Source organism: Passer montanus, unplaced genomic scaffold, assembly GCF_014805655.1.
Source record: "Passer montanus isolate IOZ18808 unplaced genomic scaffold, ASM1480565v1 scaffold31, whole genome shotgun sequence".
Taxonomy (NCBI): Eukaryota; Metazoa; Chordata; class Aves; order Passeriformes; family Passeridae; genus Passer; species Passer montanus.
Genome location: NW_024367819.1, coordinates 9,691,372 through 9,709,275, shown reverse-complemented (window position 1 = coordinate 9,709,275; position 17,904 = coordinate 9,691,372). Strand labels below are relative to the sequence as shown.

The window sequence follows — 17,904 nt, the reverse complement described above, 5'->3', positions numbered from 1 at the left end:
AGCCTTTCAGTTCTCTTTCTTCTCAGAATTCTAACTGTGATCACACATAGATGGGAACCATTGCAGAGCAAAAAGAGAAATAAATTTTTGAATTAAGCATTCTGAGAACTGAATATGTTTACAGACCTTTTTTTTAATGCAACTGGTTGCACAGAAACAGGGACAATCTCCCAGGCAAGGAAACAAATATTTTCCATTTCACAAATTAAAGCTAATAGCTTACACTCCACTCTGTCCACTCCTGTTCTCCAGGACTTTAATTTAGGATATGTTCCACTGTGGTTCACTGCTGCTGCTTATTTGCATTAGAGACTGTCAGTTGAGACATTGCCTTTTATTTTGAAGTCTTTAGCTACACTACTAGTTTAGAGCCTAATTTAAAATTATTGCTGGAAATGCTGGAAAAAATCTCAGTCCCTGCTACTATTGTTCAGGCTGAAGTACTGCATGTCCACAGAACTAATCTGTTTAATTAATTTTTTGTTTTCAAATTTGCATTGTGCCCTTGAAGTACAAGCAGACAAACCCTCTTGACATTTAAATATTCTATATATTTTCAAGTGTCTATTAAAATAAATGTAGACTTTCATATTAGAATATCTCATTTTGTAAAAGTTATGTCAAGCTTTTGTCAAGATTCACTTAGTTCAAAAAAGGTTTGCCATTTCAATGAGAGTATTTATGCTATTTCTCATGTTAAAGCAGGGAAGACGGGTTTATAATCAGCAAAAAGATCGAAATCTACCTCTATAGGGCTGTGGTCAAGAGACCGTAACAGTTCAAAGGCAAAATCCCTCCACCTCTTTTAATAATGTTTGTTATATTTTCATTTGCTGCAGGAGTTTGTGAAGTGCAACTTACCTACCCTCCACTCCTGCATATTATAACAGTGCCCTTCCTAAAGGTACCTTGTCAAGGCCTGTTTTTGCCTCAGGACCTCGTCTGTCCACTGGATATACTACAGTATTTTGGACATGAGTGGAATATCACTGAGTTCCATCATATAAATCTCTCTGTCCATTCTCTTTAGGCATGATGAAAAACAATTTAGGCACAACAGAAAAACAATTGTTCATCTGTACCTTAGCAGTAGAAGGCAAAAAGGAGAGGGGATTTTCTGTCTCCGCTTTTACTGTCACTTTTTACCATATACACTGCAAAACATGTGAACTTGCTCAATTCTAACTTATTTTCTTATTTTGCTGCATTTCAGTAATAGAAAAGGACAGGACTACTTTCTTCTTATGTCAGTGATAATGTTCCTTCTCTCTTCTAGGCAGTGGCTTAAATCTGAAGACATTCAAAGGATATCACTTCTTTTCTATAATAAGACTCTGGAAAAAGAAGTAAGTTATTTTCAATGAGTTCAATAAGTCAGGCCTGTTAATTGTTTTATGGCCCTGTGGACCTTGTGTGTATTTCTACTCACTGACAGCTTCAGCAGGAGGACTGGGGAGTTGCCTCTTTCTGCTTTCTCATGAGCAGCTGATGGCAGCTGGTGGCTGAGCAGCTATGATTTCCTTTGGGGAAGTAAGAGGTAGGTTGGACCACAACTGGCTGCGTAAATTGGCGAATTTGGTGAGGAAGAGCTAGAGGAAGTATTGCCATACTGTGCTCACACTGTCCAGAACGTATCCTCAGTGTCCCATGTGGTTGAATATATACTTTGCTATTTTTCTAGATATCTTTCAGTTCAAAGCATCCAAAAGGATTTTCAGATTCTTTCACAACTCAGCAGAATAGTTGTTATGGCCATCTGACAAAGTCTTGTGTTGCTTGCAGTGCATTAGGGTGGAAAAGGTTTCAAGGCGCTTTGAGCCTGTTTTAAAGACTTCCTAAGAGAGAAGAAGCAAGACCTGGTGTGGTCTCATCCTTAGTGTTTGGGGGTTCACTGATTGGACCAAAGCTGTGCCTGGCAGCACGTGAGATTTTAATGTGGTTGTTACTAACCAATGAATTCTGAAAGAGAACTTGAGAGAAATACGTCATTATTATTACTTTGGACAATGACTTGGGAGAAAATTTGGGAGCTAAATTGTCACAATAGGACACGAAATAACGACATGCACACTGGAACCTCCAAGGTAAAAAAAGAAGGAAGTTTATTTCTCAACCTCCGTACATATAGAATTCCAAACGTGACCCTGGCTTGGAGGATGAAATTGCCACCTCTCCAACGACACTGGTCAAACCAACAGTCCATCAAATTCCTCCTTCTCCACAAAGGAATGCAAAAACAATCATTATTTACATAAAAGTGCGGGAGAACCTCCATTGCAAAAATGTAAACCTCAGAAGGCTTAGAAGAATTTAGAAGAAGAGGGCGACATCAAGTTATTTGGCCAAGTCAATGCTCCCAGTAGAAGTCCAATATCTTCATGTAGAATGCTGTGGAACAGCAAAGAGTTAATTGTTATTTTTGCATCCAGCTTTTTAATATCTTTTTACGTCACCCTTTAATGGCTGACAAGTCCAGTCTTGGCTTTGAAGAACTTAGTAAGAAATCTGCTTTTGATTTAAACAGAAGCTTTTCTGGCCCTATGGGACCTGAAAGTACAGAAAGATAATAAGACAAAACAGTTGTTTAACCTAAGGAGTGAATTGCCTGCCTTCTTTAGGAAATGCCTGGAGAAGTGTGAAACACTGAAACAAATTTAAAAGTAGATTAGAATTCTGTGAAATTTTGATAGCAACTCAAGGTTCAAAATTGTTGAACAGGACCACTACAAACATACACAACAGGTGGAAGAGCAGAACTTGCTGCAAAGGTACCCATCAAGCAAAGACATATTTTTGCCTTGTAATCCAGTTAGATAAATGATAAGAATTGCTTTTAATTTGTCATACAATTAAAAATTTTAAAAAAGATGTTGTGTTGCAGAAGTGAGTTTCTACATATTCATGTAAACTTTGGTGCACTGGTTTCATAGGCAGAACTTGGCATTAAGCACAGAGACACAGCTGTGTGCTTGCAGTTGGAAGGCACAGCTCATGCACTTTGCATTTTCTGAAGTTTGCATCTCCAGCACTTTGTGAAAATAATCTTTGGGGGTTTTTTCTTAGTAATTAAATCTTGAACTCTTATCCTTTAAAAAAAAAATCAAAGTAAGATAGAGTAAGTAACTTTAATAGCTACTTAGATAATTTCCCTTTGAGTACTTAATTGGTTTCAACCTAGATATATCTATCTCAAATAGCAGAGCAACTCTGATAAATATTTCATTGCTTAATTCTCATGTCTCTAGACAGACTAATTAGAGATAAATAGATTTTTTCTCATGACAAAACAGATCAAATTGACTCTCTCCTAAGAATATCAAGTGTTTCGTAGTAACATAACATTAGTAGTGGACATATGAGGCTTTTTAACAAAGACATGAAATATTTTAATTGAAGTAATAATATAGGTTCAGTAAATATCAGTGTGCTTCCTAGCTATGCTCTGTAGCACAGCTTACACTTTGCTACTTTTTGTGCTCAGAAGTTTCCTGCCTAAATTAATATTGCATATTTTGTAACTGTTTCAGTCCATTCAGTATTTGTCAATAATTGAAAATTGGTTTGAGGAATTCATCACAAAGAATTTTGGAATCTTTGAAGAATGCTTGGCCATTCTTAAAAATATTTTAACTTATGCTTTAACTTTTTCTTTTTGATGGGGTTTCTTTTGGGGAGGGGGTGGGGGAGGGAATTTTTTTTTGTTAATTAAACTTCTTATATTGAGTTTGGGATATTGAGTTCAGTGGAGGAACAAGGCAAAACCATTTGACATGACTGTTCTTCAATAAGCAAAAGTATTAATACTATTTCTGATAATCCCTAGCCATGTGTGAGTGGATGTGAAGTCACTGAAGAACAGGAAATTTATTGTTGCTAAGAACTGCCTTTACATATGTGCATCTTTAAGCTGAAAATTCACTTGGGTTGTATTTTACCTGTTTGGCAATTGTGTTTTTAACATTTGCTTTTATTTTCTTCTAGTATCGAGCAACAACTTTGCCTGCATTCAAGTATTATGTGACTTGTGCCTGTCTCATATTCTTCTGCATTTTTGTTGTACAGATTCTGGTGTTGCCAAAGTAAGTGATATTTAATATGTACTTGTTCCTATATATATTTGCTCATTAGTGTAAAAAAATATATATATAAGTCAAAAAAATTGGAATTGTTACTTTGCATATGTCAATTCATGGAAATTAAATTTAACAGAAAAGATCAGGGACTTCAGCCAATTTTCAAACTTAGGCTTCTTTCTAATTTTAAACACTCTTGATAGTGTTATGCCAAACATTAGTAAAAATTCTTCATTCCTTTTAGTTTCTCTCTTTGCATTTAAAAGTAAGTGTGACAGTTGGACACTAGAGTGAGACAAAATGGATTACAGAGTTGGCACTGTGATAAATCACTGTATTTAACTTATGACTATGATAATACTGCTATACTGAGTGTGGAAACAGAGCATTAATAACCATAAAGTGTACCTTTATAAAATTAATTTTGGAATATTAAAATCCATTTCTGGAATAAATCTTTTTATTAGAATTTATACATTATGAGATGATTTATATTTGTGCTTGTTGTAGAAAGGCTGAAAACTGGAAGACAGTTCCAATATAGGATGTTTTATTAGACTTCTTAAAATTAAATTTTATGGTTGATTGTTTACACAGTGAAAAGTTGGTTTTTGTTTTATAGCGATTGTTTCTAAAGCAAACACTTCATGTTCCCTGTCATATAGTAATTCTTAACTCATAATCCTTTTTCCTGTAAAGTACTTTCAAGATTATTATTTATAACCACAGTTGTGTGATTGCTCTTGTTCTGTAGTATTTACTCACATTTTAATTAAAAATCAGAAGGAAGTGTTAGGAAATTATAGATTGACTTTCCGTACTGCAGACTTATAACATGTATAAAGTTTTATGGACTTCTATTCAGATATTACAGCAGCAGTTTCCCAGCAAATTTCTCAAATGGAGGCACAAAGCAAGGGACACCCTTCCAAGAATTCAGCAGTATCCTGCACATGTTTGAGTGTGACTTTGGGCATTATTAAAAATATTAAATTAGACATGGTAAATTTTATTTTACAAGCTCATACTGTATTTTGGTAAGTAAAATAATAAATTCAAGGAAACTCATGTTTTACCACATCCCAAAAGCCAAAGGTGGATCTTACTGCTCCCAGCCAGCAGTATGATTTTTTTTGTTTTTATTTTAGTAATGAAAATTAGTCCAGATTTATCATCTCTCTTGCATGTGGTCAGACATTCATTTTGCTCTATCCTTACTATGTTGCTTAAACCAATTCTTTATCTCATTAAAATCGATCAGAATATCAGTGAACTCTAGGGAGCTGTATTCAGCTAAGGCGAATATCCTCCAACTTGCTGGTATTTCTGATATTCCTAAAATCATAGCAAAAGACACTTATAAATGCTTTGTCATTTTCATTACCAAAATGTTAAGTGTCTTATGATCCTTTTATAGGGCTGCATATTGAATTGTAAAAGCAAAAGTGTAAAATCAGGTGTTACCAACATTAATGGTATTCAGCTTCAGGTGGTCTGTGGATTGTTTTAATAGATGCAAAAATGGAAGACAGAAAGGCATTGCAAGTTAAAAACAACAACAGAAGCTGAAAAACCACCAGTGTATGCAGTCATCACAAATGCAACTAAAATTGAACATACTCTGATGCTGCAAATGTTATTTCCCACTAAAATTCTATCTACCCTTTTTGGTTTTTTTGCAAAAGTTCTCCAGGACTTTTAAATGGTGGTCTAATGAAGACAGGGAGATGAACTAAATCTGTCACTGGGTTTTATTGATTCACTATTCCATTAATCTGATTTTACAGTAGTGTAATATCATTGATTTCTGTGCAGGCACACAGCCTGCTACTTAAAAGCAGATTTGGAGATATTTGAAGATGGATAACGTCCAGCAAGTTGCAAGTACTAAGTAATTTCTTTAAGATCACCAGACATTTTTTCAAGGCTGGAAAAATTTGTTAATTTCTTAATTTTCTTGGGGTCAGTAAAGTAATGTGGTGTTTTAATAACAAGCTTTATGCCAAGTGGTCATTATAAATTTAATCAAGAAAACAATATCTTGGGGTGAAATGTATGATGAGGAGTAGGTCTTCATTGGCATTAAATGAAAGCAAATCTTTATCGGTACATTTCCTTGGAACAGGCCTGCCCTAGTAGCTGTCTAGAATTCCTGGTTTACCAAGTGAGAGAAGTATGCCTATTAATTCACAGCAACCCTATACTCTTTATTTAAGCAAACAGAATTGGTACTAGCATGGAATTGGTAGTGTTGGTTTTTTGGAATACAGAGTGGTGAATTGATGAAATTATATTTCTATTGAACAGGAGATACTTGTAGTATTCAAGTAAGGCATTGTGTTTAGGTTACATTTAAGGTTCTTCCCAAGTCTTGACTCTCTGAGGCCATTGTGTTCAAGAAACTGTGTCGTTTTTTCCTGAGTCATGCCAAACTAACAGGCACAGTTAGGAGGCCTTCACGTTATGTTTTTGATCAGGCACAACTGAATTTCTTCATAGGAGAGGCAGTACTTAGAAAGTTTGTCCAAAAGCAGGCACAGAAGATATAAGATGGTATAAGTGAAGAGAAAGCATTATTACTAGCTATTTTTCTTCTGTATTGAATCAAACAAGTACCAACAATTCAAGTGGAAATATAAAACCGGACTGATGCTGTTTTAACATTGAAACTGCCATATGGTCTCCATAGCTATTGAATCTTTTGATGGCTTAGTGAAAGTATCAATTCCTTTAAGAAACAAATAACTACCATTAGATACCAAAAAGTCTGAATTCAGTATTGGCTTATATAACTGTCAGTTGCAGTGGTTTCATTATAGAAAATTTGAAGTCCTGTTATTCAGAACATGGATTACAATTATCTACAAGCTAAGGAAATTCTCTGCATTAAAGGACATGTGCCAAAAGTCACATCTTTTCCTAAGTTACAAAATTGTAGGAAAAAACTACATTATTTTCTGCATTTTTCAGTATCTTTATCTTCACCAATAAATTTCTGGTTTTCAGTAAATAGTTACCAACAAGATATACGTAACTATAATTTTTTTCCAATCTCATACCACTGATAAAAATGAATTGTCCAAAGCAGATATTTCCTAATGAAACCAGAAAAATGCAAGTTTAGCTAAGATCATTAATTATACTATATATATATATATATATATAGTATAATTATACTATATATATACTATATATATAAAAGACATGGAGCCACCTGAAGCTTGAAAAGTTCTCATATTTTTTCCTCACTTTTAAACTGTCTCTCTGTAGTTTATGATCAAGGGTTGTCCTGTTTGGGTTTCTGGTGGGGGACTGTAGCAGAAAGCAGAATGAGGTAATTCCCTGAAGCATAGAAGAGGCAGGTAAAAACTTACATGGCTTAGGCAATTTCAGGTGCTCCTCTGATTAAATATTTTGCTCAAATCTGTCAATGCAATGCATCTGGTAACTACACAACAAAAGCAAGGTTAGTGTACTGTAAAGACCTGTACTGGTTTTGTAATGTTTCAGTGACAAGAAAGAAATCATATTATGGCTTTCCTATGGTCATTGCCTCAAATGAGACTTGTTTATGGTGGCACTTAATTTTTAGCTTTTTGCTTCTCTTCATAGCGTTTTCAGCCCGCTTCTTTCCTTCTAGGAGCAGCATGAAACTATTTTGTCTTCACTTAAGTGAAACAGAATTCTTGCTCTTCACAGAAGAGAAGGGTGTATGGGGAGCAAAAATACTACGGGGTTTTTTTTCTCTGTTTTCACCTCTTAAATCTGGATTTTAAGACACCACTTTCTATTACCTTCAGTCTTTTTCTCTTTGTCCTGTTCACCTTGCTGTATAATTCTTGTGCTCCTTCAATAACATCATTGATTATGTGAAGCTGCTACAAAGACCTTTTGTTCTTTCCTGTTGCCTGGGAGATTAAGTACTCTTTGCATAAGCTCTCTTTATGCCATGTTAATTTTATTTCCCATGCCCTCCAGTTTCTCAAACATCTTCATTTCTTCTTCTAAAAGGATGTACTCCAAACTTGACTGATAAGGATGTTCTTGTGTTGAGTCATTTTTTAAGATGTGGAGGCCCCTGTCTTGTGTTCTTCATATCAGAGAAAGAATAGTTATATTTTGAAATGTAGGAAAGGTTCTTTGAATCTTAATTAAGGACATATAAGATTGGAAGTGTTTATACATATGTAAAAAATAAACCTGTTTCTTTTCTAACTAGCTTTGTTTTTAGTTTCCTAGTTGTTTTTTTTTTCTTTCATGTCTTCTGTTGCTTATGAGATTTTCAATTCCTAAGAGTAGAGACTAGTTTTAATGCTCTGATGTACAGCTTATTGTCTCAGCTGCAATGACAAAATCTTGAAGAACATGTATTCATAAGCAATAATGATCATCAAAAGACTTTTTAAAGAAATATTATTTCATTATTAATATATATTATGAATTGCCAGTTGTTTGTTTTTCATCAGCTGTGCTGATGCAGCCCAAAAACTGATCATTAATAACAAGTTCTCTGAATGATTGGCAGGGAAGCTCATCAATTACTCTCCAAAATGCTTTTAATGGCATCAGATTTGTTGTTGATGTTAATGTTTTTTTGGTATTTCCTGAAAATATTTAACAACTCTGTTGTTAAAACAGATCAAAATGTTTCTTAATATTTCTGGCATATAATGTCTGATAAAGTAAGATATTTGCAGAGGCTCAAAGGAATTTAGAAATATTTTTTAATTCTGTAAAAGTGTCAAATCTGGGGTTAAGCCTGAATGCAGGTACTCAGGTGAGGGATTTCATGACTGCATCTAGCTCCCATGCTTCAACAACACAGTTGATCCAGAGCTTCTGTTCTTCTCTTGGCATTCATTAAACATAATAAGGCTCCACAGATCTTTCCCTAGGTAGATGTGCTGAGAAGCTCTCACATGGTGCCTGATGGAGCAATTTTGCTGTACTGTGGTATTGCTATAGAGAGATTTCCACATTTGCAGAATGAATGAATGAGGGAATGAATGAAGGAACACACAGATTGTTACTGAATCCCTGTTTACTGAGTATCCAGGGATGCTGCTTTGGCTAGATCTTTCTATATATAACACAGAAGAAAAGGATGAACAGTAGCACTGAGTAAGGGTGATCAGCATCAGAGATATTGCAGCTTCTGCGGAAAATAGACATCACTGACCTGTGCAGTTTTCTGCCTTTTAGGAGTGAATGTACACCACCAGCAGGTTTATTTTGTATGTCTATTAGACTCTTATATTATTATAAAATCAACTACAAATAACTGAAGCAGCAAGGATCTTCTTTAATACAGGCATCCTAAAGTTAAAACAAAACTAAGCATTGTTTCTCTTAATATACTCTGTTTTTATACATGTGGAAATTATTATCTTCTCATGTTAATAACTTTGCAAGTCTGAGGTAATTTAATTCAAGCATTCCTGAATTGAGAAAATGGCAGGGGAAATGCATGTCATTTGGGTGAGGGCTTGAGTCGGTTTTCCATGGCACTGATGTTTGGAAGTTGCAACTTGCACACTGTACTTTTTCGTATCATCAGTATTATAGACAAAGAAATGTCATGTTACAAATGTGTAACCAAGAAATTAATACCTGTTTTTCTTCTCTTCTAGAACATCTATTCTTGGAATTTCATTTGGGGCTGCATTTCTCTTTCTTTCCTTCATTTTGTTTATCTGTTTCGCTGGACAGCTTTTGGTAGGTATTCAAGGAAATCTAATCCATTAGTTGATGGTTTCTTTGAAATAACATGTTCTGATTTTGCCAAGTCACTCTGCCTTTTCAGAGTACCAGTTAAAGGGAAAACGATTTGCATACTCAGGCTTCTGTGGACATTGTTTTGTCCGTGTTGGTTTTCTGTAAAATGTCCTGATTTATCTGAAAAGCAGAAAATGCCAATGCAGTGGTTATCTGTATCAACACTAATATTCTGTTTCTCATATGAAACTGGATTATCTGAAAGGTTTTCAGTTTTGTTTGATAGATTGCCTTTTCAAATTATTTTTTGCTGTTGTGCTTACAGGAGGTGACTCATCTTATGATTGCTTTAATTTGCAGGACTGTGTATTTGTTTAAGTATTGTATAAGACCATTTTCTGAGTTTAAAGAATATTTCACCATAACAATTTTGTTTGAAATATAAAAATGTTTTAGTAAATTTCCTGTTTTGTCACTGTGTGGTCCGGGTGTTATTATAATACCTGTTAGTGTATGTAATATTATGCTGAATTTAAGAATTTAATTCACTATGTGAGCAAACCATTCTGCCTTTCAGCATGTTCCCCTTTCAGTTCTCAAATAGATCCAACACAGAACTCCATCTATAATAAAAATAAAGAGTTTCAGGATTTGTAAGAAAGTGAATGCAGTCTGCATATGGCATCCCCACTTCTCTGTCTTTGCATGAGCTCCCATAGAGAAAATGAAAGATCTTTTATTAAAAACGCACATGGGAAAGACAATTACTTTAGTATGCAGTAAAACAGTATGACAAGGTAGTTAAAGAAAAAAACAGAGGAAGTAGGTTTTCTTCTCTTGTGAGTCTTGTAATTAACCAGGACATGTTTTTAAGAAAATATAATTAATATACATTTCAGATACCTTTCCAATAAGTTAGGGATGGTGATACTGCTCAGGAATTAATCTGAAATATAATGCAATGATATTCTTAAATATTTTTAATCATTAGAGTGAGGTCTTTGAGGTATTGCTATTACTTAACAGCAAAAATTAGTTCTCATGTAATGTTATACTTGACTGCTGTTTGATATTGACAGTAAATTGAGAGTAAAATGATGAAGTCAGAGTACTACTCTTGAATAAGCAGACTTTAAAAAAAAAATCCTTCAAAGAAAAGCTAGCCTTTTCCAGTAGGAAAATGAGGTGCTAATGAAATGGTATCAAGAAGTACTGGCACATAAATTCTCCTGGGGCTTTTATTTATAGTGTTACTTAGGAGGAATACAAATACATTTTTCTGCATATAAAGGGATGGCTAAGCAATATTCCAAGTCAGAGTTGTAGAATTGTGCCACTTGAATAATATCTAACAGCTATTTCCAATGCCTTTTTGCCCACATCATATAAGTACTGTAAATACTGTAAATAGAAATGGAGATCTGTCATTACATTTCTGATGACTTGCCAGTTGTCATGTTCTAACCTAAACAACTTGGAAAGGAGTTATTTATGTCCATGTCTTTGTGAGTTCAGCTGCTCACATACAGAAACTGTGCTCCTAAGAAGATTTCAGAAAGTTATGACCATAATTGGTGCAGTGTTGTCTTTCCTTCATGTGCATGGATGTAGTTCTTAAGGTGACAAGAACCCAGGTCTTCCCCACGAGGTGGGAAACAGCTAACAAAACAAGCAGTAGGTTTTCCTTTCCCTTGTTCTCTTCCTAAGATTTCTTCCTTTGTGTCAAAATCCAAACATTGTTTTGCAGCTTTAACCACAGTGACACCCTATGTTATATTTTGGTAGCATATTTATTGCACTATCTGACTCATCAACATAAATGCTTTTTTTTTTTTTAAGAAGAAGGCTAAGATTTCAAAGAAACTAATACTGATATATCTGAGTTTTCACTCAACAGTGACATTGTTAACAGAAATCAGGCTTTATCATTCTAAGGCTGAATAGGTTTGGGTTTGTTTGGGTTTTTTTCACACCTCTTTTTCTAAAGAGGTACATTTTGGATTCCCTTATAGAATCCATGTAGTAAATGTGGATTTGCTTGTGTGTACATGGACCTGCACACAATTACAGAGTTTAAAATCACCAAATATCTCATCTTAAAATGCACCAAAAAACCCAAGAATTTTTTGTGCCTGTCTGATCCTGAGAGATGAAATGTGGTGAGTTAGCTACAGGCCAGGCACTCACCAGCTGCTCACTCACTCTGCCACACTCAGAAGGATGGGGTAGGAAAATACAATGAGAAAGCTCATGGCTTGAGATAAGGCAGGGAGATCACTGACTAATTATTTTCAGAGAAAATGCAGACAGAACTTGGGGATAATTGATGTAATTTATTGCCAATTAGGATGGATTGGTGTTGTAAGAAACAAAATCAAACATTAAAGCCACCCTTTCCCAAATTTACCTTCACTCCTCTGCTCCAGAGTCCTTACCTTCTGTCAACCAGTACAAGTAGGGGAGTGTGGTTGGTGCATAGACATTTCTCTCTGCTGCTCCTTCCTTTCTCAGTTCCATCCTACTCAATTTTCAGGACTCCACAGGCTGCAGTTCCTTCAGTAGCATCACCTGCTGCAGCACAGGTCTTCCATGAGCTGTGGTTCAGTCATCTGCTCCAGCATGGAGTGCCTGCTTCTCCAGCCTTGGGGTTCCCTCTTCTGTTTGTGTTCCCTTCTGTTTGTGTTCCCTCTCTGCCCAATATTTTGGGCTCTTTCTTGCCCCGGTGTTCCCAAGGTGCCCAGCCAGGGCTGGGCCTCACCACCAACCTGAGCACCAGAACCTGGTACATAAACTTGCAGTAGCAGTCAAATATTTACAGGACTGTTACAAGATTTACAGAGTGGGACCTGAAATGCCAGTAAAGACAGCAAAATCTAAGTTCAGTTTAGGTCACCTAGGTATCACTGTGTTATATGTGCTTGTCTTAGTACTTTTGACACTTTGCACTCTCAGTCTTTACCTATTACAAATGGCTGTAACCGCTGAAAAGAGTAAGTCCCACAAAAACCAACATTGAACAAATTTCTCTGTATGATTTTCATTTCATTGGCAAAACAAAACAAAACAAAACAAAAAAAAAACCACCTCAATCCAGACTGTAATGCTAAAATCACTAGCTCTTATGGAATTTAATTGCAATATTGTAAGAAGAGATTTATAATTTAATTGAAAAAAAAAAAAAAAAAAAAAAAAAAAAAAAAAAAAAAAAAAACCACAAAAAAAAAACCAAACCTCAATCCAGACTGTAATGCTAAAATTACTAGCTCTTATGGAATTTAATTGCAGTATTGTAAGAAGAGATTTATGCTCACTGTTTCACTCTATTAATTGATTCTGCTGTTCAGCAGCACTGCAGCGTGGCCCAGCTCAGTCTGGGGTGAAGTGATAATTCAGCCATTAGAGAAGAATAGGAATTTTTCCATCAAATGGTGCAGCACTGTAGTAGCAGAAATAAGGAGGAGGTTTGAGACTTCCAGAGCCTGTCTTTGTGGCATCCCCTGCTGGTTTTGGGCCGAGGGCGGGAAGAGCTGACAGTTCTCACAGAAACAGTCATTTTCCCATAGTCATTAAACCTTGCTCAATCCTAGCTAAAATGGCATATATCTTGAAACTTGAAGAAATTTATATATTCTATGTTCTAATTACTTTTTTGTGCCTATTAAATTTTTTATGTTTTTTTTTTGTTTTTTGGATAGTCTCAGTGTCCAGAGATACTCATAGTCTTAAAGATTATGAATATTCTTGGTCATAAAGATCCTTTTTGTCTTATTCTTTCATATTTTAAATGTAGGCCCTTCTTTTTAATTAATTTTGAATATTTTCTTTGAATTTCCCTTGAGGCGTTTCTTTCCCAAATGGAGGAATAGAGGACAGTGATTATCCTTTAGCTCATGTGTTTTCTGTGACTCTATCTTCTTGAAGTACAGATGAGTTCATAGAATGCATGTGAAATGCCTCAGACCTGGTAAATGTTAGATGTGTTTTACCTCTTGCTGTGAATGCAAGGAAGCAATAATCTGGTTCCAATGATACATTGGAAAATATAGTGCATTCAGTGGGAAAAAAAACGATGCTAAGCATGTGAAGGAAAGATCTTTGGGGTTGCTAGCCAGAGAAGTATTAATCTCAAGCAGATGTTCTTTATGCATTGTTGCAAGTACTGTCCAAAAATCTATTTGCATTACCTGGGACATACATGCACTTAATTGATGTGACATTCTTTTTGTGTCAGTAACATTTTATTATTATTAAATGGGTTTTTTTTGCTGCATATGTTTATACCTTGCAAACTTGTTTGACTACTGAAGTTAACAGAGAAGATAGAAGTAATGTCATCTTATCTGGGCATGTCTATAGTCTCTCTTAGATGCCCAATTGAATAATGGAATTAGAAGAACACAATACCAACAGAACAAACAGCAGAAAATAACTGGCTTCACAGTTGAGAAAGGTGGTCTCATTTGAATTTACTGAAGTCTCTGACAAAGGGCAAGCAGTATATGACCCTGTTCCTGCTAGAAGAGAGCACATTATTTACACCACATCACTGCTTACAGAGTGGTCTTTACCTTTTTTTGCAGGGGTTTGTATTTCATTCTAAAGCAATTAGCATTGGTACTTAGGTACAGTCATAAGTACTGTGTACACATAAGATAATTAAAAGCTCTGTGAGGAGAGGAATGTCAGCACCAGCATTACTTGGAAATTATTTTCAGTCTGGAATTTTATCTTTGAAATTAGTGTCTTTTAATGCAGATGTAGATGAAAGATCTAGACCCTTTTGTTTCTTCAATAGTAAGGCTTTGCCTGTAAATGAAGATTAAAACAGGGATGTTTAGGCAAGGAAAACCTGAAGAGGCACTTTGGTACCTACAACAGGGTTCATGAAAGATGGTCCATGGAAGAGGCTCATCAATCCTTAAAGTCATTCTGATGAGTCTCTAGCAGAGGCACTACAATAGCAAATCCATCACCACTTAGTTAAGTACCATGTTCAGACTTCAGGAATTGTTATAAGTGTACTGATTTCAAACAAAAATCCTTCTTCTTACTTAGCTTCTTGAGTTACCTATTTACAACATTAGTTACATGATTGAAGCCACCTGAAGAATTTCCTGACTTGGTTAAAACCACATTCTTTAAGTCTGCTTTGCCAAAAATTCTCTTTTATTAACTTTTTTAATCCAGCAATGTGTCTTTGCCCATGATGAGATTGTAAGTTAATTTCAAATACCCAATTGTGCTTCTGAGTGTACAAACAATTTTTCCTATGATTATTAAAAAAGCAGAAAAGCAGAGAGCATCCAGATTGTTTTCAATGGTCTGTACATGTATTACCTGAGAGCTGATACCCATGGTGTGCTAGTACTGGACTATGGGCTCAGATCAGAGCTCCTGTTGTGTGAGGCAGTTTTTGGATGGTAGAACCTCACTTGGAGATCGAGACTTGGCTGATGTAGAATGCAGCATTTGGAAATCCTTTCTCTACAGTTCAGTGCCTTGAGCATTGTCCTTAAAGTGTCATTCAGGTTTGATTTTTCTCAAAACCAGTGGATCTTTAAATATTTCCTGAGAAAAAATAAAACCTTGATCGGAGGAACTGAGAACAACTTAAAGTAGCATACAACACAGTGATTGTATGTTTTCTTGAGTGAAGAAAACAGCATAGGAAGTGCCAGGACTGAACTCTAACTGTCTAAAGGCATATCTGTATTTACTGTTAGATTTTTACTGTTGCTAGATATTTGTCTATTATTAATTACCTATTATTAGTAGACATTTAGAATACAGACTCGACAAGGTAAAGGCCTTATCAAGCCTCTCTGGGGGGGAAATGATGCCTTAAATTTTACCTTTCATATTTTTCAGATTCTGTGCTGCCTTAGTGTGTGACTCTGAACTTCATATAAAGTGTTAGCAAGTTTTCTCCACAGTTTAGTTAGACAAAACAATCCTTTTCCACCCCGAGAACCAAGGACTTAGTCACAGCTTTGGGCACAAAAAGTGTAAACAGCAGGGAACTGAGGAGAGCAATCTGGGAGGATGAGACTTCATAACCTGAAGCTGTAACTGGATAATTAACACCAATATGTAAATAGACCAAAACTTATAAAAGTGTGAAAACTCGTGACCTATCATCCATCTTGGGTCCATCTTGGGTCCATCTTGGGTAGAACCATGGCCGTGCATCTGTACTGCCCAAGGTGTAGGGCACCTTCTAATAAATACCTACTTTATTCCTTCTTAACTCTGTGCAGCCTCTCCTCCAGATCAGACTCTCTGGGCATCACACTGATATGTTCTTTCCTTTGAATGACACAGCTGAAGTGAACCACATGGCCATTTTAACATGGCCTATTGTAAATTAACACTGCAAAGTATGATGAAATCAAAAATGTGATGCTGACTTTAGTTTTTGCTGTTATTTCTTTATTCAGGATTCTAGATTTTGTCCAGTCAGTTGCATGAGGTAGAAACTGAATAGACTTTTCACCTGGATGCGTTTTGTATGATTCGAAATTCCTGGCTAAGATATACAGGTGCCACCATGGAATTCAAAATCTTGGTGTTACAGTACTTGTTTTAGAAGTACTTTGGTCCTTTTTGTCAACATTAGGAGCATTTATAAGTATGAAAAGTAAAAGCTTGTGTCTGTATAGCAAAATCCCCCTTCTCCAAGCTTAGGTGAGTGTAATTGCTGTCAGCAAGCTCTTTGGGTTTGAACTTTGGTCTTCTTCAACTCTGAGTGAAAACGAGCATGTGAAAAAAATCTGAATTTTGTTTCTCTTGATTTCATTCTTTGAAGCATCAGTATTGGTAAAATATCGAGTTGTGTCTGATGCAAAATGAAAAGAACAACAATAGAACTGTAGAAAATCTGATTCACTGGCTTTCTGTAAATAAGAAGCTTTCAGTGGAGATGTTCCAACCTCAACTAGCATGTGAAGGAGAAGTGTGACAGCTCTTGAAACGCTGTCTTTCATCTACAACATAGCTGTCACAATTAGTTCTTGCACCAGTTCCTTGATCCCCCTCAGAAAGACAGTATTCATCTTATTAAATGCTGAAGTAGGTTTTTATGTGTGGAAAGACAACACAGGATACATTTTTAATGTCCTGAATATTCAAAATAAGTTATTACTCATTATCATGCTATGCTGTCATATCAGATTTAACATGTTCAGATGAAAAAGTAATACATTAGTCACCTCTCATACTACAAATACCTATTATTTCTAGTCAGTAAATGATAAACACTGAACCATATTCTGCAAGCTCCACTTAGAATACGCACTGTAATATTCTCTAATGCTACTGAGATCTGACATTTTATCTTACTTGCATGCTTTCAACGACTGATTCTTTAATCTCATTCTCCATTTTATTCAGAAAATTGCAAAGGAGACATAACATTTACAACAAAATATGTGTGATGGAATCAGCAAAATAAAACTGCCTAAGTCTGCTTTTAAGAGTGGTTTTAATCATTATCCCCAATCCTCCAGTGCTGCTTCCAGGGATTCCCCAGATTTTCAGCAGTACTGAACTGCTGCAGTAGTAAGAAGTAGTAAGAACTACATACTCCAGTGCTGCTTCCAGGGATTCCCCAGATTTTCAGCAGTACTGAACTGCATGTGGGCTGGATCTGGACTGCTCAAAAGTGAAATAAAGTTCAGCAAATCTGTTATTCACACAGAGAGTTATTATTCAACAGTGTATATTTTCATGTTTTCCAAGGAATATCTACTCAATGGCTTAAAAAGTTTTAGGGTTTTGTCACAAGTTTTCCTTTCAGGACTCTCTCTGGCTTAACAAATAAGGTGGGAAGGGCAGATGTGCCAAATAAACAGGGCTCTTCCCCCTCGAGAACTCAGAGCTTACTCAGAACTCAGACTGGTAAGAAATACATCACTCTTGTGCTTCTGTTTGACGAGTGGAAATAACTACCTAGAACTTCATTTTAAAAGTTGCACTCTTAACATAACTCACATTGTTCTTCTGGCTAGAACCATCTGTGTCTTGTAATTTTAGAAAGAGCAATGGAAATAATGGAATCTCTTTATTGATTAATCACATTGTCTGAATGATATATTGTTTCCTAACATTTTTGTTGTTT

General features: G+C 35.6%; 1 protein-coding gene across 1 annotated transcript in view; it reads left to right on the top strand.

Annotated features, from left to right (window-relative positions):
- ADCY2 (adenylate cyclase 2) overlaps nucleotides 1-17,904 on the top strand; it is a 209,009-nt gene that overhangs the window by 148,845 nt on the left and 42,260 nt on the right. The window contains exons 13-15 of the mRNA XM_039714799.1: nucleotides 1,277-1,346; nucleotides 3,982-4,079; nucleotides 9,704-9,788. Coding sequence (XP_039570733.1) covers nucleotides 1,277-1,346; nucleotides 3,982-4,079; nucleotides 9,704-9,788 — 253 coding nt within the window. The remainder of the gene's footprint in view (nucleotides 1-1,276; nucleotides 1,347-3,981; nucleotides 4,080-9,703; nucleotides 9,789-17,904) is intronic.